This window comes from Armigeres subalbatus, chromosome 3 (genome assembly GCF_024139115.2).
Source record: "Armigeres subalbatus isolate Guangzhou_Male chromosome 3, GZ_Asu_2, whole genome shotgun sequence".
Taxonomy (NCBI): domain Eukaryota; kingdom Metazoa; phylum Arthropoda; class Insecta; order Diptera; family Culicidae; genus Armigeres; species Armigeres subalbatus.
In genome coordinates this window covers 52,368,545-52,395,866 of record NC_085141.1, presented here as the reverse complement: position 1 = coordinate 52,395,866, position 27,322 = coordinate 52,368,545, and the positions used below count along the sequence as shown (strand labels likewise).

Here is a 27,322-nt window from a genome sequence, read left to right as displayed (position 1 = left end):
CCTCTGGTTATAATCGGATTAAAAACCACTGAAGCCGTAAGTACCGTTGCGTGAAAATTTTGCCAAGTTTTGCATTATTCTCATAATTTATTCACCCAACATCGACACCGATAGACTTAAAGGCAAAGTATTGAGCGTGTGAAGAGGCATGGAGAGTGGGAGTTATGCAATATCCGAATCATTCCTCCCTTTCGCCAAATTGTCTGAAAATAAGGACATTCACATTTCCCACCATGGAACGAAATAGCAGCGCTAATACACAATTGCAGTTTTTTTCGCTACGCTAGAATTAGAATAGAAAAGCCTGTCGCAAAACTATCTCGCATCGTAGTGGTAGCCAAGCCGCACCGCGCGTCAACAGCTCAGCCGAAATAACAATGTGTATGTCATGACACAGCAACATCTAACCGATGACAATGGAGCATATTCCGTGAGCACAGGGCACAGTGCATAGAATATTTATGCCGTTGGGGAATTGTTTCTGCGGTGGCAGAGCGATCCTACTGTATTGGTAGACAAACCACCACCCGGCTGTGACAGCCCTGATGAATAGGATCGTAATTCAATGGCGACTAGCCGGGATTGGCTTTTGGGTGTTATTTAGTTGGCATCCGCGGATAATTCGGATACGGCATACAAAGGGCCTTTTACAAATTACGTAACACTGTAGGAAGAGGGAGGGGTTCAAACCGAGCGTTATGATCCACACCAAAAAATTTAATTCTTTCATACAAAAAGTGTTACTAGGTGGGGGTCAAAATTCATCAAGTTTAGCGTTACGTAATTTGTGAAAGCACCCCAATGAGTTTGGTTTGAATGGAAAAGAATCTTAATTTAGCCAACTTAGGCTACTAATAGCACTAGGAGCATTTTTTTTCTGTATACTTATGAGCAAGAAGTGCATATCTGAAACATATCATGCATAGAATCATAAGAAAGCAATCGACTTGATCGACTTCTCTTCGTCGATGTTTTGTTCGTGAACAACTTCAAGAAAATTTCGGCAGCTTGCCACAAACTTTATGGTTTGGAGTGATGTAATTTTTAATCCGTAAATAAAAAGAAATAATGAAGAGAAATCGATCAATTACGCAAGGAAATTAAGCGCTAGATTTTATTAGTCAAACGTAAGAAAAAATATTAAGCTCTTTTAGTGGAATTACCAGAATCATGATTCGCCGACGCGTGGTGCGTTGTTCCCTAAGAGCTGCCAGATTAAAGGCGTTTTGCGTCATGGGTTTTCCGGCAATAAAATATCAGCACTTTTTGGAAATGGTAATTATCAATATAATTGAGATTTTCTACATTTTAAGAAGGCGTCAGGTAGCTATATTGTTTAAATATTGCATGAGGCAAAACTATCAGTGAAAGTCGTAACAGCTAAGACATCAAAGTAGTCTTTGCTTGGCTAGGGCATATTGCTCCCCCTCCCCCTACCTGTCGGTAGATTTCCAAGATCTCAGCTACATCAAATTTTTCGGAGGAATGGCTCTCCATAAAGTTGACTAAAATTTTCATAATTCCGTTAAACTTCCCAATTCAGATTAAGTTTATACATCGAGCTTCCCACAGGAATTTTAGGCCTCTTGAAACGAACCTTTCGAGCATCTTGAAAGGTGATTTTCGGGCCGCTTAAAATGCGGCTTCTGATCTTCTCGAAAGGACGCCTCTGAGCCTCTTGAAAGTAGGTTTCCAAGCTTATTGGAAAAAGAATTCCGAGTCCCTTGAAAAGAGATTTGCCTGTTGAAAGGAGTCTAATGAGTTTTCGATCCTCTTAAAAGTAGCCTTCTGAGTATCTTGAAAGAACGCTCATGAGTCCCATGAAAGTACGCTTCCTAGCCTCTTAAAAGAAGCATCCCGACTCTCTTAAGGGAGGCATCCGAACCTTTTCTTTTTCTTTTTTTTCTTTTGTATTTGTATTTGTATTTTATTCATCGGACTGTGTTGTCTACATAAAATTCTTAAATCTAATGGTGGTCAAATAATAAAAACATTAAAGATGGTTCAATCAAAGTTAATTGCCTATTTCCGGGGATTAAACCACCCGACATGGACGTCAATTTACAATGTTATGAAAATTCATATCTGAATATATGTACGTTATGTGGAAGATATTGACTTGGAAAATGTATTGGAGGTAACCACTTTCCCTTCGATGGGACTCAAACCCATGACCCTACAGTACGTTAGACTGGTGCTTTAACCAACTAAACTACGAAGGACCTCCGTCAGCCTTTGCAACCTAGCGGCTACTGGAGCTCGTTCATATGCGGTATTTCGAAAAATTTCGTTTCAGGTGATTCGAAACGAAATTTCGCGGAATTTGAGGAAGGCGAAATCTGATTTTTTGATTTCGTTTCGTCTCGTAAAATTACAAAAAATTTGCTAAAAAAACTAGCTTTTAACGAAATTAAATGGAATTCCGCGGAATTTCGGAAGAAAATTAGACTTAAACCATACTGTCTCGTACGGTCGTGTATTATCAAAAAATTTGGCTGCGCCGCTGAAAAAAAATCATAAAGCTGTTTTCAAAACTTATGTTATACAAATTTTTCTATTAACGCTTATAACATAATCCCATTCTAAGTCGACAAATACGTATTTACATTTCTTCAATAAAACGTCTGAAGTGTTTTGTTGAAAAGGTCCAAAAGAAAACGAAAAATATCTTTAGGGTAAAACGACCTATTATGGAGGGGTTAAGTACCGTGTCAAAACAAAACTGAAATTCAAAAATTGTTTAAAAATTACCTGTTGGTTTTTTTCACGTTGCAGTAGTCGAATAGGTTGCTCGTTAACTATAATTTCGTAAATATAGACCTGTGCAGGAGTTCATCAAATTCACTCACCCGATGGATTTTGACGTTTGAGCGGGTCGTCTTCTCGAACAAAAGTTCATTTTGCGTTCATTATGCGACCCGCTCAAACGTCATAATTTCTTGGGGGAGTTCATTTTGCGTTATTCTATTACGTCAATTGTGCTTAACTTATGTTGTTTTGTTTTTATCACAATGAAAACAAACTACCGCAATAATAGGACGCAGTTGCCTATCGTTGCGACATTCTTTCAAGGTCAGTCCTATTGTTGCGGTATTGCATGTAGTTTTTATGGAAATCGATACCACAACAATAGGACCTTAGCACTACCGCAATAATAGGCTCAAAGGATTCAAATTTTTAACGAAAAATGTTGATATTTCATAATTTTGAACGGAATCTTGTCAAACAAAAGCTGTTCTAGTCGTTAATTCGATTAGTTTTAGCGTATCCACAATTGTTTTTAATGCTATTCTATCCAGAATGGACTATTTTAACACTACCGCAACATTAGGACATACCACAACGATAGGACGTTTTACCTATTCTATTTTTTTTTCAAAAGTGGTCCGATTTAATATTCAAGACGTCAGGCTTAGTGTGTAAATGTAATCAGATATGAATCAGATCAGTACAACTTTGCCAAAGAGGCAAGGCCATGGCATGGGTACCTGAGGTCCTTGTGAATTATTTTTAGAGCGCCGCTTTCTTATTCAAGGACAACTTCTTCACCTATTATGCCTCAAACCATGTTTAAGCGCATGAATAAGCACCACTTTAGAGTTAATAAGGTCCTAAGGAAAACATTGTTATTGAACGAAGCATATGATTTTGCGTTGGATTGATTTGAAACACGGTCTTAGAGTTTTCAAAATAACTTCGTTTACAATAAATATTTAGTCGCTTACCAAGGTGGCTGCACATGAATATTACTTTTTCAACAATCCAAAAACTCCTTTCCCGTAGCGCTCACGGAGATGCAGAGCATTCCTCGGTCTCTTATAATAATGAGTGTCAAACTAATTTTCCTCTCCTAATCCTAAATTGACTGTAACAACTCATACTGTCCATACATCTGTATCTTGCACTCAACTGAAGTCGGTTGAGGATGAAAATTTGACTACAATTCTTGCATGCCTCATATGCAAAAACACATACAAGGACAAACAGACAAAAGCTTGGTTCGTCGAGTTGATTGTATATAAGACTATGGGTCTCCGAGCCTCCTAAGGTTGAATGTGGGAGGAAATGATATCTTTTTGTTACGAGTTTTTGTACGAGAATGGACAAATTATTTCTTCATACCTGGAAAACTGCATCCGTAAAAACTTTGCGATCACATTTCTGAAACACAATCTGAAATACATATCTTTGTGCATTTTAGAAAGGTGCAGAGGATTCTAGCGAGCAAATATATGCTATTAACAATTCTCTATCTGCGTATACGCCTGACAGATATAAAAATGAGTCTCCCACTCGATAAAAAATAAAATCATTAATTTTCTGATTTTGAGTTAGCTCAATATCATAGAACTACGTTGATAAGTCAATATAAAGTATGCTTCAGCATAATCACGTAATTCTGGAATGAAATAAGGTTTTTAGTGGAGTTTGAATCAAAATACAAAAAAAAAAATCCCACAATTCCTATTTGTTTATATAATTGGTGATATAAAGCTGATATAAAATTAATCAGATTCGGGAGCACACATTTCACGATGAAATCCTTTGAAAGCGGCACAAATGCTGGAGTATTGCCTTACCGTCAATGGTAAACGGGAGAGCGACGATTTATCACAGACTGCTTCTCCTGTTACTATAATTCTATTGGCAAAGCATTTATTTGACTTTTAAAAATGAAATCAGAATTGGGTACATTATGTAAAATCAATTCAATAAAAATTCCGCGGAAAATTTCGTTTCGTTTCGTAAAATTTCGAATTACAGGTATACCTCGATTATATGGACTTTTTCGATGCAAAAAAGTCCATATAATCGAATTTTCCATATAATCGAAGCCAATTTTTTTTTCTCGAAATTTGTGTTACACGATGAAATAAGTCTTAAAAGTTGAAAAAAATATCCATATATTGCCCTACAGTCTAATTCGCATGTTTGGGCTCATTTTATGATAACTCAGTAGATTATGATTTTCTATAAGAACGTAACTTTTTTCCAGCCGCTAGTTACGTTAGTAATGAAGACTTCGTCAAGCTTAATGTGAGCACACTAATATACTTTTTCACGAATTCTAACTACAGTGCCTTCCTGTTTCAGCAACAAAGCAAACACTGAGTGGTCGAGAAAGGTATATGTTAGATTCAAAAACTGGCTTTACATATAAGGACTGACACTTGTCCTCTTTTGATTTGATCGCAGCAAATTGAAACCGATGGAAAATTTTGTCCTATTATCTCCTATTGAAAATTGGCCGGATTGGACTATGGGCTCAGAAGATATGGTCAAAATGCATTTGTTTATGCAAAAATCGCGTAGAAACTGTCTCACTTTTCTGACACTTATCTTTAAAAGATCTCCTTGCAACAAGTTGCGTTTGATTGATATTCTTAAAAAGAATTTAAATCAATGTAAATAACGGGCCCTCCCAACAAACATTCACTAGTTTAACTAACATCAGTGTGATGATTCAGTTCAGCACTGTGTTGAATTATGTCTGTACTATTTCTTATCGCAACTTCTGTTCAGGCTTTGTTCACACAATTTTGGAGAAGTTATTCAGCTACAACATCTCATTTTGAAAAACAATTTTATTACCTGATTCGTTAAACCTCTAATAAGCATTTTACTTAGCCTTAATTCAGCTACATGTAAATTCTTCGAAAATAATAACGTATTGAGATTAACATCATCAAGATCTCCATTGAACGTGTTACAATTGCTATTTTCATATAATCATTTTAAAATTTTCCGAAATCGGGTCTCGAACTGCTGTCATTTGATCATCCGCCGGTAACGTTGCCATCCGCGCCATCCTTCATTTGTAAGTTATGGCTTACTCAATGCAAAACATAAATAATCGTATCGCTGAATATGAATCATAATTGGACTCTTAATCAACAAGTCGATGGGGGGGTCCGTAGAGTAGTTGTCTACACGTCTGACTCTGAATCAGATGGTCATGGGTTCGATTCCCACCCCCTCCACACAACCCCAAAATATTGGGATAAAAGTCTACACGACTATAAAAGAAAGCCAAGTCTACGGACGTAAAAATAAAAATAATTATAAGTCGCTTTGTGACACATCGACAAAAATGCCGATAAAGAAGAATACCATGATTGTAAACTCCACGGAGTATAAATAGAAATAGGTTGGACATATGGCCTGCGATGCCAGTCCAGTTAGGTTGGGTGTGTGCGCAAAAGAATAGCACCACCCAAAAACAGAACGAAGAAGAAGAAGAAGAATCAACAAGTCAATCTATCAAACTACAGTTTGTTAATAACTGGACAAGATTTTTATTTCAACCATTGTTCAGCCAGTCATAACCATTGAACACTGGGAAAAAAATATATGAAAATAATGTCAAAACGATAAAATAAAATTCGTCTCCAATGATGGGGTTTATGAAAATTTAGTGAATTTATGTTCGACCTTGCTCGGAATCTCTGAATAACCGGTTGCGAAATGATTGTGCCATCAACATATCAACATTTATTTACATATAGAAAAAAACAACTAGTACATAGGAAATCTGTAACAGACATCCAATATGGTCGATTTTTTATGAATTTGTTTGTGTTCGTTTCCGCACAACTTTACAACAACTGCATAAATTTTCTTCATTGCTCCAGCAATTTTGTTCGTTGTAATCTACAACAGATTTATAGATCAGGAATCAATTATGTATCACTAAACAATTATGTATTGCCCCACTAATATAAAAGGCATGAGTGTTCTTGACAATGATTCCAACAATGTCTTGAAAATAAATTATTATTTTCCTATCCAAATATCATCAATTCAAACCTTCGCGATTTTCTTTCAAACGGAAAAAGCATAAACTATTATAATGTTTTCTTCCACTGTGCGATAGATCCGGTAAAGGTGAAATCCAACGGTTAAGAAGGACAACGGTTAAGAAGGATGTCTAATGCTTGCTTATTAATCTACTATTCAAACGCAATTCGACCACCCTTTTAGAGCATCACATCATAGTCGAACAGAGAACTTTAAAAATCATTAGTTCAGCACATTGTTACACTTCCCCAATGTGCTGAAATGTGATAAAACAAAAACGTTTTAAAATAGGCCAAGTCGAATATTAGTTGGATCAAATGCTGAAATGAAATCTGTCTAGCGAATTATTCAGCATCCATTTTATTCAGCTATGAAGATTACAAATAAACAATAATTCAACTTAGATGCTTATTTGTAGCTTGTCGTTGTTTGTTGGGCTATCCATGTATCAGTGTCATTTTTACAAGAACCAATTGACATTTCCCGCCAAAAAACTTTTTCACAGAACTCATATTTTAGAATAAAAAAAATCGGAAAAGTGCCGCACGTTTGGAGAATTGGAATTGGCCTTATTTTAATTCAAAATCGGGCGAATTTTAGGCCAAGCTTGGAAACCAGCACTATTCGTCAAAAAGTATGGCGTCAAAAAGTATGGGTTCTTTGGGAAAGTTGTCCTCAAAAAATTGAAGAATTTATTGAGCGGATAAAAATTGTTGACGGGAAAGGTCAATTCCACAGTGCAGCTACACCTGCTAAGTGGAATATTAAAGGATAAATTGTTATGGTTATTTTGGACTATGTTCGTATATTAAAGTAGGGCTGTATTTTGCAACGGGTTTTAAAATTCAAAACGACGCACAGTAGCGGGCCGTCATAAAAATCCCGGACAAAACTTGAGATAACATTCAAAATTTCACCCCCACGCGCTGTTGTATTTTGTACAACACTAACGAAACACACATCGTTCACATTACACAGCATGAACGAGTTTGCATGAGCGTTTCAGGATCACGCTTTACTGAACTGCTAACAAGAACATTCTAAAGATATTCAATTTCTTTTCCTACCGTTGAGCGTCAGTATAATCCTTAAGCCTTGTGCTGAACAAATGTGAATACCAGGATATTCGACAACATTTATTTAAACATAAAGACTGCTCGGAGAGTTTTCAGTTTTTTACATTCAAATAATAAATAAGTTCGTCCAGAAAAAATAATGCCAGGTTTGAAAACCATTTGGAACTTTATGTATCACATATTGAAATAAACTCTTCCAGTTTCGTGGATATACCTAAAAAATCAGTCCCAGTGGGTCTGATTTGCTGGATGATGATGCATCATCCGTCCTTCTATACTTAATTCCATGCACCAAAAGCAGATGACATATACTGTCAGTCTGACAATTCACTTCACGTTTTCGTATGGCAGAGATCACCAAAAATACGCATTATTTTTCACCACCTTTTTGTAAGGACGTGGCCGTGGCTGTTGCAGATTAAAGAATTGTATATTTATCATTATATACAATGAAATTTTCCAACGCGAAAATGGTAAATCAATCAAGTCAATCGAACATATGACTCAGAGTGCATCTCCATATATAACATCATAACATGCCTTACGGGCCTTTATTTGCCCCAATGTACCATAATAAATATAGAATCAATGTAAAATATGACTTACAATATTCAACATCTTTTAAAACCCCAAAACACAAAAAAAATTGAGCGAAAAAAATGTCCATATAATCGAGGTAAAAAGTCCATATAATCGAAGTCCATATAATCGAGGGTCCATATAAACGAGGGTCCATATAATCGAGGTAAACCTGTAAATGGACCTTGATTTCGTATCGTTACGAAGTTCGAAAGTAAATATATATTTCGTTTCGTTTCGCATCAACATAGACATTTTAAATTTCGTTTCGTTTCTTTTCGTTAAGAAAAAGTGTCTTATTGCAGAGGCGTTTTAAGGCCTCTTTCCCTACTGGCCTTGTTGTTTTCTAATTTCTCTGCAGTGAGAAAGAGACAAAGCAGTCCGTGCAGTGCCCTGTTGGAACACTACCGTAACTATTGATGTACAGACGAGAAAAATATTTAGATATTTTGAGGGTATTTACCATTTTAAAAGTGGTACCACAGATGTTTTGATTCGGTTCCGGAACTGTCAGATTAACTAACTGTTTGACAGTGTGGGTTGCTGCGTTTGAATTGAACAAAACATACTAAATGAATGATCCATAAAAATGAAAAACGATCCGCAAATAACACCTGATTGTTCCATAAAACGATACCATAAACCCATAGAATAGTTCGGGAACCCCAAGGGGTCTTTAGCGCATCTTTTGGCGAATTCAGCGCACTACTTCCGAAGTTGGATAATTGGCCTCTATCTCGAGAAAAATCCATCTTCAGTAGAAAACTTTTTCCGGATAGGCAATACAAATATTCATTTTGTATGCCAAAAAATGTTAAAAATGAAATTAACTAGTCTGGATAGTGATCTGTATTGATTCCGAACAGCAAAAACAGTAGAAATTATGCGCAATAAATTGCAAAAAATAGGTCGATTTTGGACTTGGTTCCGGCGGACCACCATTTTTGAGAATGTCAAAAGGGTAGCCTTTCCTTTATTTCTATCCTTTTCTTCTAACTTTCTACAGTCACACACAATAAAGCGCCGGAAAATGTAGAAAAATTTCCTCTTTACCAATAGATTACGAAATTTGGTCAAAACATCACTTTTTTCGCACATTTGGAACATTCTCTCCTATGTATTTTGTGTGGCAAGCAGGGTTTGCAGAAATCACTCTCAACAACGATAAAAGAGAGGGAAAAACCTGTACTACAATGTAGATTACTTCTACTTGCGAAAGTAAAACAAATTGTTTATTAGATAAATTATTTCATAAAATCTTTTTCATTCCAATCGCAGTACCTTTCAATCTGCAACAATAACAATGTTCATTTGGCTCAGAGTTTGACAGTTCTCAATGCTCGATTGGCTCAAGATGACCGCTTTCGCATTTCTCTGAATGTAGGATCCTCAATCGTAACAGCTTCCGAAATACGTCTCTCACGGTGTGCTACATATCGAGAGCGTATACAGACATGATAAGTGAGAGATTTTTTTCATTCTCCTTCGGATTCAAGCATATTGCATACACTATTCCCAGGCAGTCGAGAATTTTCCCCACTCGAAAAAAAATTAGGCTGGAGTGAGAATTGAACTTCGGATTGGCAATCCTCTATGCATTTGCTCGCAAAGCTTACTGGAAGACCCAAGTTGTCATTAGGCATAATGAACGATAGCAATAATGGACGTTTGGCATAAAATAAATCAAAAAACGTTTATACAGCAATTCTCCGAAAAGAAGCTCACTAATTGAACCAGAATTTAACATTGCTTTTTATAGTGATGAATAAGTTTGTTGTATTACGGTCAGTAAACATACAGATTTTATGTAAATGTTGAACATTGTGGTTTGCTTTGCAACAAATTACTGTTATAAATAGCAACAAAATTGGCAATTGTGATTTGGTATTATTAAAATGTCATCGTTCTCGCTGCCAAGGACAAGGGAAGCATTGGAAATTGCCTGCTTTCATCAAATTAATCACAATTATTATTAGTCTGAGCGTCCGTCCTCGAAGCGTCGTTTCTCCTTATTTAGCTTCTATGCTTCCTCGCATAAAGAAAGTCTTAGCTTTTCAAAATAAATAAGACAATTTCTCTGCCAAGTAGAGGTGGCTACTTGGCATTTCTTGCTTGTCAGCATTCCAGAACGAAGCGGGGAAACCAAAAAGCAATCGAAACTTTTTCCGGCTGACTTCGCGGTAGGTGTTCAGAAGCCACATTTATTCGCATTGGCTGATGCGCGTATACTCGCCAGTGTGTAAGGATTGTGATACCTACTGGTGAGTCCGCCAATCAAAACGAAGTTCGCCCACTTCAGAAAGTTTGGGCGAACACGCCTGAAAGTCTGACACGTGCCACAGGAGTTTTCCATATTTTATGATTTTTTCGATGTTTCCTTATGAGAGGCAGAATGTTAAAAACCCTGATTAATCCACCTAGCGGTGATGGTGCCTTTCTCGGCATTATAAAAATAGTATTTTGGTCATTACTCTTGATCCCATAGTCCGATCTGGGCAGTTTTCAATAGGAAACAATGGTAGAGTATCCTGCGTCGAATGCAACTTGTTGCGAGTAAATCGGTTGAGGATAAGTGCCTGAAAAATGAGTGACATTTTTTTACTAAATTTTTCTATAAAAAGGTGGTATTTTGGCCATAACTTCCGAGCCCATAGTCCGATCTGACCAATTTTCAATAGGAAACAATGGTAGAGTATCCTGCGTCGAATGCAACTTGTTGCGAGTAAATCGGTTAAGGATAAGTGCCTGAAAAATGAGTGACATTTTTTTACTCAATTTTTCTTAAAAAAAGTGGTATTTTGGCCATAATTGCCAAGCCCATTGTCCGATCTGACCAATTTTCAATAGGAAACAATGGTAGAGTATCCTGCGTCGAATGCAACTTGTTGCGAGTAAATCGGTTGAGGATAAGTACCTGAAAAATGAGTGACATTTTTTTTTTGGCGGGTGCGCACAGACACACACACATACACACACACACACACACACATACACACAGACATCACCTCAATTCGTCGAGCTGAGTCGATCGGTATATAACACTATGGGTCTCCGGGCCTTCTATAAAAAGTTTGTTTTTGGAGCGATCATATAGCCTTTACCGTATACTTAGTATACGAGAAAGGCAAAAATAAGATTCTGCAGGCACTATACGCTTATTTCATCGCCGAACTCAATATAAAACAAATCTCATTTTCATTCTGGCTGCTCGGCGTCCGTTATTGCTGTGCTTCGGGAAGACACCTCCGCCCGTGCCATAAGGGAGTTGACACGTGAAAATGCAAAGAAAAATATGCAAATTAGCTAAATAAATCGCCAAACGGCTGCAAACTGTTGCTTGCAAACTGAACACTGCTGGAGACTAGCTGGGAATCGTGCAAGAGGTTCGTTTCCTTTTGACAATGGACACTAATAGAGACATAAAGTGAAGATATTTGTAAACACTTTCTCTTCCTTCGCAGAAGAAAGCTAGTCAGGTTCTTTGTTGTTTTTTTATATATAGATTAAATGCTTTGTTGAATTTAAATGCGTTTTCTTTGAATAACTTTGTTTATTATTATTTTTATTATTTTTACAGCGACGATCGCCTTTCGTTGGCGGAATTTACGCTGATATGTCGAGCCTTGTTCCGGAATGATAAAGGACATATCTACGTTGTCCCGTCGGAGCGACTGGACGAGATGTTTGCCGTGTTCGATAAGAATGAGGACGGTTATATTGACCGAGAAGAATTCCAATTTTGTTGGAACCAGTGGATCAAAACGGTAAGTCGATACATATTATTTTTTTATTTCTGTGTTGGTTACCTAAAAGGTCGTTGTGTGTCAGTACGTACTTGTTCAGGTTTAACCAGGGACTTTTTTTTATTAGATAAATCATTTGTTTTCTCAATGCTACCGAGAAAAATCATCCTTTTTATGGAAAATCTGAAAAAAAATACGTGAAAGTTTGGGAGAGTAAATCGTTGGAATTTAGAAGATGTTCTCGAGAAATTCTGATACAAATTAAAAATGTATAATATATAGAAAATTTTATATCTGTCGAATTGAGCAAATGTACAAAAAAAAGACATAACTACATACAAGGAAGCTTCCATTTGTAATTCAAGGTAGCTTGTCCGTCTATAATCACATGAGTTATATTTTCATTGTGGGAACTAAGCATTTCGAATATCCAACCAAATAAATAGCCAAAAAAACCTGTAAAAGCGCCAACATCTTCCACTTCTTTATAACCTGCAAGAACCACACTCACGTACCTATGTGAAAAGCTACTTATTTTTAGCGGCAATAAATAAAATTAGAAAAGCGCTTGCTTTTTTATCGTCTCATCGCATCGGGTCTCACTCTGGAGACATCACACGTTTTCCGACGAGGTATATCGCGACCGACCCATAAAGGAAAACGTCCTTATGGTTATGACGGCGGGGTTTGCTTCCGCATGAATGTCTTTTGGTGCTATGGTCTTGCCGTAGAAACGATACATATTTGAGGAGCAGTATTTATGTATGTATGTGCATTAGGGCCGCCTGAAAATACGCTTCCAAATTGTTTAACTGTGCTTCACTTCATGTAATGCTACAGTTTATTCAACATGATTTCCTACAGCTGTGCTGAAGTTCTCATCCATGCCAACACTTTGGTGGGCCAACCAGATTGTAGTTTCTGCAGGTCATGACCATAATAAAATGTGATATTTCCCGTTCTATACTAAAACCCACCCTAATGTGCACAAACGTACCTTTACGCAAAAAAAAGTAGAAACGAAAAATTCCCGCCAAGAGAGGAGGTGATAAAAATAAATTAAATGAATTTCACCCGCTCGGATGCGTTCGAATAAAAGCTCGATGACGATGGCGGTGCGAGTAGAGCTTCGTGCGCTGGAATGTCGCTTTGGCTGGATGGAAGGACATCCATACATACCCTCCTATACCTTCAACATGAAAATGCTTGATAGAGTGTTTGCACTCTTCCTGTTTCGGGTGCCTGCCGTAGACGGTTTGCAATTTAATATATGTGTAAGTCCTACTCGTCTGTCGTTGGTGGTGAAGCTCGGCGTACGTTTTAGGTCCTTTGATTCACGGCGATATGTTTTTTGGTGTACCGTGCAGGTTTCGAGTGTTGGTTTCTGAAGAGCGAGATTGTATTCAAAGGAAATGCGATAAATGGCGACAGGGTGGTTTTCGATATATGGCTATATGAGGAAATTGCTCCGAATCAGAAAACCATTTACTGTCTGTTATCTGATTGAAACCATCCTGAATATTGATACTAATGTCAATACGGAATACGGATTCTTTAATTCTCGAAGTAAACACAACCCTAATAGGAGATAACGATTAAAGGTGCCTAACGACCTATTTGGGTCTATCATCTCAATAATATTTTATAGTAATTTTTTATTTGGGTATGGAAATGAATAAATCGTGATCCAAAACAACAGTAGGAGTATGTTTTATTATGATCATTTGATTCTAGATGTTCGGTTTCTATACAGTTACTTTGCATATCGTATACGAAAGAGTGTAATATATTACATATGTCATGCTACGGAATCCACACGTTCCTTACGGAAAACATTGACACACTTTAATTTGGTTACCTGCTGAACACAAAGATGTATCTCGAAGGACCTCAGATGTTTTTGTCCTGGGTGAGGTGTTCATGATTATCCGCAGGAATTTGTTTTGAGCCAATTGTAATTTAACATGGTGGGTTTCGTGCAGCTCTCGGCATGCCGTATTCAAATCAGTAGATTCAACAAAATATTACACTTCGTTACAGTTTTGTCAATCTGTTGCCTGAAAATAAGCTTGCGGTCGTGGGTCAGTTTTTGATGATTTTCAGCAGGTAGCTGGTAAGATTGCAGCGTTGTAGTTTGCACACCAGGCTATCATGTGATACATTGTCGAATGACTTCTCAACATCAAGTAAGGCCTTGGCGGAGGTTTTTGAGAAAAACTTGTTCCATCTGAGGACGTTAATAACTGGTGTAAGATTGTGTGCAGGTGAATTGCCTTTTCAAACAGGCTGATAACTTTTGAGAGAGGAAGGACCCTTCTCAGGTTCCTTGATGTGGATGACTCCACATGATTTCCATGATGATGGTAAGTAGCGGAAACGGAGACACTGATTGAAGATTAGCGAAAAGTGTTCGACAAACCGAGCGCTCATGCAAATATAGTATATTAACCATATAGTCCACTTCGTGAATCCCCATATATTAGGGAACAGACAGCACATTCACACCATCTTATGTCACAAAAGGTAACTAACGCCTGAAAACGATAGCCAATGGGTGAGATAGCATAGCATAGCAGCATAGCATAGCATAGTTACGGTGTACTTCGTAGATTGGACACTAGTGATACTCATGTTTTTCTTTTGAAATCGCCATCCAGACTGCTATCAGAAATCAAGGTGGGTGTGGTCCGTAATTTCAATCTAAGACAAAAATCACAAAAGCATGAGGATTACTACTCCTGGCCACGCCCATCTTCACCGTAACTTTGGAGGGGGGGGGAAATGTTGATGTAGTACTTACTTAATGAGAGGCCCCCGACTCAGCGACACCCTCATAAGTACTACGGAGTTGGATAATGAGGAAGGTATTCGTTGGGTCAGGATTTGCCTGTAGCTGGCAATGCGACCATAAAAACAAGCAAAAAAAAACTTTTTGAACGCGCGGCGCACCCTTGCAATCGGTTGCAAAGGTAGCAATGCAATAAGTTCTGCATTATATGTAAACATTACCGATACCGATTCAATGTAAATTATCGTACCGATAATAAAAAAAAAAATAAAATAAAATAAAATAAAATAAAAAAAAAAAAAAAGAGAGAGACCGAACGCGCGGCGCATGGGGATGACTTTAGTTGTACCGATCACAGGAAAAAAAAAAAAAAAAAAAAAAAAAAGAGACCGAACGCGCGACGCGCCCTTGCAATAGGTTGCAAAGGTGGTAATGCAATAAGTTCTGCATTATATGTAAACATACCGATTCAATGTAAACTATCGTACCATACCAAAATAAATAATGAAAAAAAGGGAATAACTTTAGTTGTACCGATTACCAAAACAAACAAAAAAAAAGAAAAAAAAAAAAAGAAAAAAAAACTTTTATGGTCCGATCACCGAAAACACGCAAAGGCGAAAAATAAAAAAACCACTTTTATGCGTTATATTACCATCACCATCCCACACATATATTTTCATCAGACTCCACGAAAACCTGTTAACAACAGAGAAAAACATAAGAAGAATAAAAAGTGACACAACATTCAAAACAAAATTCGAAAATACGCTACATGAACACCGAGCCTTTTTGTTTTGCGTCAATTTGTGTGGACATCAAAACAGTTGTTAGTTACCAAACTCAACGAGCGCTGCTTTGACCTTCACAAGTGCATTGCGTTCCAAATTTTAGAATGGCGTTCAGAGAAAGTTTCCGACTAGTTTGCCGTGAAGTCGGCGAGTACAACCTGTGGGTTCAGTGTATCCCGGGAGACGGCAGTTGTCTTTTTGGTAGCCTTGTACATCAGGTATTTGGGATTCATCCTGCAGAGAAAGACTTTTTGTTTGTTGCGTCACGCATGCGAGAGTCTATAGTGGATCATCTTCGAAGAAATTTTTCCCGGTACTGGGAATATCTAGTGCCGTTCGCTGAAGACTTCGTCAAAGATGGTTATGTGGACATATATGATCGTGTCTGGAGATATTTAGAACTTCTTTCGGACAACCGATTTTGGGGCGGAGAAGAATGTTTGTCTGTTGCATGTGAGCTGTATGACATTATAATTACCGTCTGGGATGAGCGTTCCAGTCGTTTCATGGAGTACTTTGGCGGGCCTCCTATGGCAAAGAAAGTTGCGATATGTTTCTCTGGTGTGCACTATGACAGTGTTTTGTTTGCGTCTCACACCAGTTTTTGCGATACCAACGGGTCAATCAACATCCCGAGGACCAGTGATATGATTAGAGTTCAACCATTCTACGGGGATGTATCCGTTTACCAGTCTTTCCTACATCAGTTGAGAATAAGACAGGACGACAGTGAAATAACAATTCTTCGTTCGCTGCTTCACGGGTATAATGGCCGTTTCCCTGGTGCAGAAACAGGTAAGTTTTGTGATTGGTCTTGGTTCATAGATATTCAGAAGTTTTGGTTCTACGTGTTATATGTCAATGTAGTTTGGATCGACCCAGTATTGAAGACACCATTTACCTAAATCTTCACACTCTTGCATTGCTTTTCGGTGCCTGCATCACGGTGTACATAGGAGACGCAAATGAGAAACTCATGCTACCCGTTCCTGCTGGTGCTGCATTACATGTCTCTATGTACATACGAGATCATGAAGCTCTCATGAGTGGCAGCGTTCTGCGTGTTGCCGACCCGCTTCCTGTTTTAGAGAAGGCTATGATTGCAGATTGTTCCTCAGGTCAACCTAGGTCTGATGAGTTTTCCATGTCCAAATCGGATTCTTTGGAAGCTCCTGCTCCTACGAATACGCCAGATATAGCACAGGATCTTGAGAACACCTCCTTTCCCGCTCTTCGTGATAATGTATCTCCGATCTCCTTTCCCGATGATCCTAGTTTGTCGTGTGTTGGCAAAGATGTACAACATTTGTCAGTATGTTCAGCTCCTGTAGTCCCCGCTGGATCGTTCACTTCTACCACTTCTTCTTTGGACAGAGCTAGTGTAGCTCCAGATGTTGTAGTGCAATCAGGTACAGACTGCTATCTGAAGATGGCCAACTGGAATGTATCAGGCTGTCGTTCACGCGAAAAGCGAAACGGAATCGATGAGTATCTTCATCGCGAAGGTATTGGAATCGCTTTCCTTCAGGAGGCCAATATCAATGCTGCTAGATCAGAAACAACAAATTATATTTGGTTGACTGGTAGTACTTGCAGGAACCAGAAACGCAATTTGGCCGTTCTTGTATCCAAGTGGTATAATATCACTGTTAGTGATATTAAATGCCAAGGAGCTTGTATCCTGACAGCTAGCGTCAGGTACACGATTGGTCATACCACTCAACATTTAATAGTCGCCAACGTTCATGCGCCGAATAGGACCAACTCAACCTACTTAGGGCAGCTGGGTGGCTTCTATGAGAGCTGTTCTGACAAAGAGGTAGTTGTTCTAGTTGGAGATTTTAACTGTCATCTTGCATACAATGATTCATCCGATCGAGAGAGAAGTTGTCTTGGGAAGATTACGTGCCATGACAAGACTAACGAGTCTGGGGTACAAATGCGATATTTTTTACTGCGCCATAACCTGATAGTTCGTACGATGCAGTCTGACAAGTCGCTGCTTTGGACATGGACTAATGGACTGACATGCTCCCAGCTAGATCACGTGATAACTCCTTTTAAAACTAAATATTATATTCGTGATCTAAAAGCAAGACTGACAACGGCTGTGAAGACTGATCATAAAGTAGTAATCTTCAGCATCAGACCAAGCCGAAGTGCTGGTTCGAAAAGAAGAGTCCAATGTAACCGACAGTTGAAACGGTTTCGACAACCGGATTTCCTGCCTTTGGGCGAACCATCCAATTTGCAACACCCTGATATACAAAAAGCTTTCCATGAGGAGCTTCGAAAATCAACCCCGGAGACACATACAGATGTTAATAATTCGTGGCATAGTTTGGTCCGAAGATCAAAGGAAGCTGCAAGTAAAGCTCTGCGGAAGAAACGACTTCCACTAGACCGTGATTGTCGGAAAATGGTGGCACTTGTATGTAAGTATAAGTTCTGGATGTCGTGGAAACCTTCCGCCATGCTATCTGATGCTTCTGCCCGCTTGAAGAAAAAACTTAAACATGTTGACGAAAAACGATGTGAGGAGTTTTTTAAGAATCTTCATCAGTACCCTTATGGTTTCCGAGTAAGATGCGCAAATAGGTATTTGAAGAGGCACAAAAAGCGGAGGAATGTTGAACGTTTCCCCACGATTCCGATTAGCGGTTGGAGTGACGTAAATGTGGATTCGCAAGACGGTTTACCCGAGCTTGTTCCCGAGATTGATGCTCAAGCGTTACCTGCGGGGCCTACACTCGGAGACATTCAGCGGCTTTTGAGTTTGATGGCAAATGGTAAAGTCAGTGGACTAGATCGGCTGCCGACTGAGTATTTAAAATATGCTGATTCTGCTGTCCAGACGGAACTGAAAAAAATACTCGATACTGTTTGGAAGGAAATACTCTGCCTGATTCATGGAGAAACAATCTGATAATTCCGATACCGAAGATAGCCAAACCAATGTCGACATCTCATTACCGCCGGATCTGTCTTTCCAGTACTGGATACAAGCTGTACGCTATGTGGGTATTAGAAAAACTCCGGGAATATGTGGGCGAAATAGGGCAGCATCAAGCAGCATTCTTGCCAGAGCGATCAACAACTGATCACCTTTTCGTCGTGCAACGTATCCTCCAGGAGCAATGGAATGGTGGCGTTCCAGTAGCTGTGATGTCATTGGATATTGAGAAAGCGTTCGATAGGGTGAATCTGAAGTGCCTTCCTGCTATACTTAAAGGTATTATAACTATGGTTATGTATTTATATGTAATGATTTCTAACCAGTAATCCCTATTTTCAGGAAAAGGAGTACCATGTTGCCTAATCAATCGGGTGGTGGAGTGTTTACGGGGTGATGTTGGGCAAACTCTGTGGCAGGGAGAGCTATCACATCCCACTATACGTCATATTGGTATAAAGCAGGGTTGCGCTTTAAGTCCATTTATTTTTTTATTTGATTATGGAGGCAGTTTTAGAGACGATAGAGGATGAGTGTAAGATTTTCCGGCTAAATCAAGAGGGGAAGATTACACTTCCAATCGTCCTTGCGTATGCCGATGATTTGTTGATCATAGCCGAAACTCCGGAGCAACTAGCGCTTATTGCTGTGTCGATAAAAGAGTATTTAGCTACTGTTGGTTTGAAGCTCAATGAGGAAAAGTGTCAGCTACTAGTACGTGATCCCAACGGTCCTACTCTCGATCAGATGACAATCCTTGGAAGAAGCTACGACCAACCCGTGAGCAACTTGACAGCTCCAGTACATTGTCAGTGTACCCCGAAAAATTGGTTCAGGTGGTTCTGTCAAACTCGATTATTTCGTGAGCATTTTCTGAATATGGCGTAAAAAGTCAAAAATAAACCCAAATTTTAATTATATATATTTTTTATTCATTTATCACACAATTACATTACTCATTAGTTATTTCGATATAGGCTCGTATATACACAAGCTCTACGGAGCTGGGTGATGAATTATATAGATATCATCACAACCTGGTTTGGCGCTGGAAGAATCGAAACAATTATAGGAGTACTTAGGCTGCGAACCATTCCACCGATTCGTTTAACTTTTAGTTACAATTTGACAGTTCGATGGTTACTGTGTTGTTGTTGAGATAGTTTTTGTTCGTTTGATTTCAGATGGGTGTGATAAACACTCAGCGAACTGAACTATCGAAATTCATAACTGGCGCCTTATGAATATTCGACTGATTATTCCATCAACAGTGCTTCTTATACGCAGTTACCTCCTCGAATACCCAAGCGTCGATGGGCGTGTGGTATACATACCGGCCTCCCGATCCCGACGTCCATGGTTCGAACCCAGTCTGCCGCACTTCACTTTTTTTTAAATGAAAATCATCATTCATAAGGCAACATATTGAAATTCATACCGATTCCTTGTGGCAAATTTCCATAAGGCGTTTTATTGAAAATCGTACGTCCATTTTCCTCAGTGAAGGCAAACAGCACTTTTTTTTTTCTTTTTTTTTGTGAATTTCGAAATGAATTCAGTTCTTCACTTTAAATAGCAAATATTGACACTAGTAGAAATGGTTATATTTGTCTCATTTAAGTTATTTATTTTTATTTAAATAGGACAACGTGTGCCAACAGTTATGGGCCAAACACAATTGATACGTTTGCATGCGTTTTGACAGTTTTCCCATGGAGAAACTGTCAAAACGCACGCAAACGTATCAATTGTGTTTGGCCCATAAGCCCATTTATTTTCTGTCAAATTTGCCCTTTCCGTTGCAGTTCCGCTAACATTGTGTTTGGGGCTTTATTCGGCGCGGAAAAGAATCAGTTTTATGAGTTTTATTATACGGATGAATTTTTTATGCCTTCGAAATTTTAGGCATATTGTTCAAGCCAATATTTCAGGTTAAATTCAATGCCTAAGTTCATCAAAATACTTCGATGATTATTAATGACTTCCTGTGCTAAAATGTGTTAAGCTAACTTGTTAAGAAAACATGTTGGTGGGTGTTGAAGATGGTCATAACGATGCGATATCCAAGCTGCGCATAATGTTTCCCGACGTTAAAGTTCGTGTTTCGGTTAACCGTTAATAAGTATTTTAACTCCGTCTCCGAGATCTTGCAAATTAAAAGATCATCTTTGTTGGCCTCAATATGTTCTGAAGTCTGAACAAGCTCATGTTTACAATGCTCACATTTTATTTTTCCAATAAACTGTTTTGAACGTGGATTGCTGAATAAATCAATGATTGAAGCGAAAAGTCATCAACCACAGTGGTGGACGCAAGCGTTTCAACAACTGGAATATTGGCATTGTTTTTATCTTCTATCGTAGTCGTGTAGTATTTTTGTCGCAACTGGATTACCACCCACTTTTATTTTATATATTATACTCTGTGCTTCAAAAACTCAATACAAGAAAAAATTAATGAAATCAAATTAGTTTTGTTTAAATGTAGTTCAATTAATGGTTCCAATTATCTCTACGCCTTTTTGTACTGCAACTCTTGCCCGTGGTTTGGCATCAACAAAAGACGAAACAAAAATATATTTTCCCTTACAACAAAACCGTGTCGGCGATGCAGGATGGCCCGTTGTTTACGTTGTGTGGCGCCATCTGCTATTTTCCAAGTGGGTACGCGAAACTAAGGCTTTCTGTCATCTTGTGGGGGGGTTGGCTACGACGTAAAACAGAGTTTGAAATATCTTGGCTGTCATCTTACGCCCAGGTTAGATCGACCGCTCACCACAAGAACTCGATGCCGCAACACAGTAAAGATGTCAAAAGCTGTGATGGATTTTCTCAAAAAGCATAATCCTAGTTGGGATATAGGAAGACTGATCTACGACACAGTTCTTGCACCGGCTATGCTCTACGGTACACAGACCGCTGTACTCACAAAGCATAGTAGAACTTCACTTCGTAACTACGAACGGCAAATCGTTCGAGAGATGGCGGCATTATGCCGCCATGAGGAACCAAATGCGTTGCAGCGGTCTGTTCGCATTTTGTTACGAAACAGGAGGATAACACAACGAGTGCGTGTGCATCAACTACCTACGTTATTGGGGACACATTCAGCGTCGTCCCGCCAACCACCCTACGAAGGCTGCATCTCGCTTGTATGCTTCTCGTCTGCGACCGTGTAGACCCGCGTTTACCTGGTGGGATTCTATTTTGGCTTCTATGAAACGTTTCCGCGACCTGTCGTATGATGAGTGGGTAGAACTAGCACAAAACAAAGAAAATCTTCATAAAAAGTTCGACGAGTTGTATACCGTTAGTGAATCTACAGATGAGTCAGATTTGGAAGAATAAAGTATTATCAATCTTTTTCGAATAAGAAAAAAAAAACGTTTTTAACAACCACTTTACACAAAAAACCATTTCACTTTATTGCTGCCATTCACCATTCATTTACATTGCATCTATTCAGTGTCTGTAGTCCATACATCCCAAAAGCACAGCACAATCAGAGAAAAATCTGGATCCGAGACAATCCATACCTTCTGATAAACACCCACAACCTTCTTCCACCGATATAAATATATATTGTTATGCATGCTCATATATACCGTAACCATAATCGACACTTCCCAAACCTGTGTTATGTACTTTTGTTATCATTCTCAGTAACATAATTATTACTTTGATAGACGAATCCAAGTAAAAATAAGAAGAAGACACACGACGGTGTTAACTTTGACAGATCCTACAGCTCAGCATAGGGAGATGATTTTAAAATGCTTATAATAAATTCTAGACAAATTGTAATTAAAATCTGATTGATGTACGGTACGGAAAAAGTTCCGAATTACATATCTGGAAGCTTATCTCAATTTTTTGATTTTTTTCCAAAAACGTATCTATCATACAGTTCGGAACTTTTTCCGTATCATACATCAATCAGATTTTAATTACATTTTGTCTAGAATTTATTATAAGCATTTTAAAATGATCTCCCTATGCTGAGCTGTAGGATCTGTCAAAGTTAACACCGTCGTGTGTCTTCTTCTTATTTTTACTTGGATTCGTCTATTTCCTAACATTAGGCTTTCAGCGATCGTGTACGTACACGCACGTTTCACTTACACTTTTACTCGGTTTGTTTGCAACCACGAGCAGCTGTCACGGCAAAATCAAATGGCATTGTTTGCAACCACGAACCTGCGTTCGTGTTGGTGAGAAATGTCGGCGAGACCCTAATTGAATACTGGGCGAATGAAAACATAAATCAGTCATCTGCTGACAAAAGCGATAAAAACAATAAAAGCAAATGACAGACGTTGTCATTTTAGAAGTTGCCCCTGCAGCAGCGGATAGCACACGGAAAAAAAAGATTGCAGTGATATACTTTTATATACATTGCTTTTTGCCTCTTCACGTCCAAGAAAATTTTATACAGGGTTTATATTTAAATTAGCTGTGTGCGCATAACAAAGATTGCCGCTCGGAGGCTTATAAGCCTCAGACGAAGTCGATGTTACTCGTAACGTATTTTTAATTTAACGGTTGCTCCCGTCGTAAGCCCTACTTATACACATCAGAGGTATTACTCAAATCCATTCCACAACACTAACATTTAGCTTTTCTGAGTTCTTTATTCTAAGCGTGCGAGCTTGCTGCAAGGTCAACTAAAAGAAAACGCAATGGCTGACTGAGAAACGAGAATGATACTTGGTAATATTTTCTCCCTTTTCCCATTCTAAAAACATTTAGAGATTCTGATACCACACTCCACGGATTCTACTTATCTTTATTGCGCTTCTGCCACGTTTCTCGCTTTTTAACACGTAAGTTACACTTAATTTTCACATCTTCTGTTTGGAGCTTTTGAGAACTCCTCCACCTTTTCACTTCCCTACTTTCGAAAAACTCGATAGCCAATGGGTGAGATAGTTGCAAAAATTACACTTATTTAACAATTTTTTTAAAATATGAGTTACATTTTTCATTGGCGTAATCACTATTTCCGAGGTCTACCATTCTGACCTGGAAGAATTTTGTCAAGCGCAGACGTTGTACGTTGGTACGTTGTATTGCCTGCGAGCGGGAAAGCGCCCCTTGGATGGCGTGGAGCCGATCGTCAATTTCCTCAGGTGTGGTCATGCATTCAATACAAATCTAATTTGGCTCCAAATTAAGAGTATGCTATATTTTACTATCATGGAATTTTATTTTTATTTTTTATTGCTGTTTATTGATTTATTTGTGGAATTTTTTAACTAATTATTGTAAAAAATATTTATTCTGTGAAAAATTTTGCAATTTACTATCCAACATAGGGGAACTGTACCGGTTTTGGCCATGTTCCTAATTTGGCCAATTTTGCGAATAACTCCAAAAATAAAACAATTCGCAAGGGTTTTATTAGTTCCAGCAAGAGATATATTCCTCACCCTTCAACGCTGCTTTCAACTGATCGATTATTTTGGAAAAATATGTATTTTTCAGGGTTGGCCATATTAGGCACTAAGTTGGCCAAAACCGGTGCACTTCCCCTATCTGATTTTTTTTTGCTTCCTTCAACCATTTTCAATGTTCTCAATTTTTTTTCGTGCTGAATTCAGATATGTATTTTATTATATTTTCTGTAATACGTCAGAAGAACACAAACCGTGTTTTACTTTACAAAAGTATGGATTTTTTGGTTTCGCTGTTTTGCAAAGTAGAATTTCTGCATGTACCCTTTGATTATAAAGTTTGAATTTCATAGAATGGATCTTGTTGGATTTTATTTGGCACTTTTATTTGTTGTGAGAAACGGAATAAAATTTACAAAAGTACGTACTTTCATGGAAATTCTGTTTTTTCTGTTTTGCAAAGCTGAATTGCGACTTTGAGAATAGGTTTGAATTTCATAGACTGGGCCTTGCAGTATGTACATGAGTTGTTGGATTTGATTGAAGCTGAATTTAAGAACTGAATTTAAGAAATCTCGAATTCCATAGAGTGGGCTTTTTCACAACAAATGAACGTGCCAAATAAAATCCAACAATCCAACAAGATCCGTTCTGTAAACTTCAAACTTTGTTCTCGAAGTGAGAAGCCGAAATTTTGCTTAGCAGAGCATATAAACTAAATTTATATGAAAGTACGTGCTGTACGAATTCCGTTTTTCACAACATACGTACATGCCAAATAAAATTCAACGACTTATATGCAGGGTTTGCAGAAATCACTCTCAATAGATAACGAACAACGATAAAAGAAAGGCAAAAACGAATTATAACAAGCCATGATAACAAGTTTATCAAACTTGTATACAAGTGCGAAAAAACATAATCGGAGATGTGCTGATTTTCCTCATTTTGTGTTGGGAACCGAACAGCTGTATAGAACAAGTTGAAATGCATCATCAGAACCACTCCTCCCCGTTCTTGGAACTTTTTAAAAGAAATGTATCATGGGGTATAGGCCTACGAATTTTAGTTTTATCATAACAGCTTGCGGAAAAAGTCTCTCACGGTATGCTACATATCGTATATGTAAAGAGAGATAGGTGACAGACTTTTTTATTCTCTTTTGAATTCAATTCCTGGTTATATGCAATATCTTGCAAGATCCGACGATCGACGATATCCTACAAGATCCATTCTATATAATTCGACTTCATTGAAAGGCCGAATTGCAGTTTTAAGTACAAAACAGAGAAAAGAATTTCAATGAAAATGCGGTCTTGTGAGTATTTCATGGGGTGATTCAAATATGACGTCCACTACTATTTGGGATTTTCAGACCCCTTCCCCCCCTCTGTCACGCTTTTTTGTATACCTAGTACATGTACTGTCACAAAATCTTAGACCCCCTCCCCCCCTAAAACCTGTGACATCATTTTCGAACAACCCCCATTCCGTTTTTCACAACACATGAACGGGGAAAGGGCCGTTTGGCCGAATGCTACTTGGCCGAATGCCACTAGGCCGAAAGTTGTTTGGTCGAATATACCGTTTAACCGAACAGAACATTGGGCCGAACAGGTTATTTGGCGGGATAGGTCATTTGACCGAAAAGGTCATTTGTCAGAATAGGTCACCGAATATGTTACTTGGAAAAATAGGTCATTTAACGTCTCACTTTTCAATCATCATTTCTCACTTCTCACTGCAAAAGGCGTCACATTTCTTACTTCGCTCTTCCCACTTTTTACAGTGAGTAATTCTCGCTGAGACCGGGCCACTATTTGCACGAGGTTCTTAAAAATTCCTAAATTTATGTTCATTCGAAAGCTTTTGGCGAGTATATCAAGGATCCGAGTTATATTCTTCAGAAAGATAGACCCTTCGATAGGTATAAACGAAATCACGTTTATGGCCCGCTCGATTTTTGTCAATTCTTGACTCACCAAAACTGCCACAACTCAAACATTTCTCAACCAATCATAGAGATCAGCATATCGTTGGAAAGAGAAAGAGTGTATCCTCAATTTTCAATAATAAAAATGGAGGCAGCCTATTGAATTTGGTCGGCATAATAAAATTTCTTTTAAAAACCATTTTTCCGCCTGGTTGGCAACCACCGATTTTGAATATTAGTACATCAATGGAAAGCTTAGCTTATATTGTGCATTGTGAAAATCTCAGATGTATGTTTTTTTCTATCTAAAGTTATGTACGATTTACCAATACCAAAATTCTTAAATTATTTAATACAATAACTTGAATACGGCTCCGTTATGCTCAAAACTTTTGAGCCCTTCAAATTAAATACTGTTGTAGATTTGAAACATATTTGCCTTAAAATAGTGTATGAAATCAAGGAACTGACGTCGTAGTATTATATTAACCATAAAAATAATGTTCGTTGGTCAGATGGGCCTTCAAAAAATAATTTGGTTAATCGTATATAACTTTTGATAGAAAAAACATACACCGCGCCACCGCTGCTGGCAAAAATGAATCGGCGCATCGCCGTATGGAAATTTATCACACCGCCGAGTATCTTTTACCACGCCGATGGTTATTAAAGGACTATTGAAGCAGTAGGGTTTCGTACATTTTTACAAAAGTTTTATCAAGATCTTGCTCGAAATACACATTTTCAGCAACCTTCATATGGCATGTATCTACCTCCAAGTGCTTCTTCTTTTTCTTCTCTTCTTCATTGGCATTATATAACCCAATGGGACATTTCCGCCTAGCAGCTTAGTGTTCATTAAGCTCATACATACTTATTTACTGGGAGGTTTTAAAGCCAAATTACATTTTTTTTGCATTTGTATGTCATGAGACTATCACGACACGATGATACTTTTACGCTCAGGGAAGTCGAGAAAATTTCATAGAACGGACCAGGAATGGAAACCAGCCACCCTCAGCGTTGTCTTGGTTTGTATCCGCGCACCTTGCAGCACGGCCAAGAAGGGCTTCAGCTTCCGAGTATATACAGAGAATTTATTCTCATTTCCGATAAACAATTTTTTTCTTAGAAATCTACCTGACATTCAATGTTTCAGAAAATGTTCTTTAGGAATTTTGGGATTTATTTCTAGAACACCTCCAGAATTTTCTACAAGAATTCCTTCGTTATATCGCTTCAAAATTATTTCAGAAATTACATGTTGAA

At 38.2% G+C, this 27,322-nt stretch overlaps 1 protein-coding gene across 2 annotated transcripts in view; it reads left to right on the top strand.

Annotated features, from left to right (window-relative positions):
* Positions 1-27,322, top strand: part of LOC134225398 (nicotinamidase) — a 157,874-nt gene that overhangs the window by 84,988 nt on the left and 45,564 nt on the right. For both annotated transcript variants that reach the window (XM_062705441.1, XM_062705440.1), the window contains exon 3: positions 12,031-12,217. In XM_062705441.1, coding sequence (XP_062561425.1) covers positions 12,031-12,217 — 187 coding nt within the window. The remainder of the gene's footprint in view (positions 1-12,030; positions 12,218-27,322) is intronic.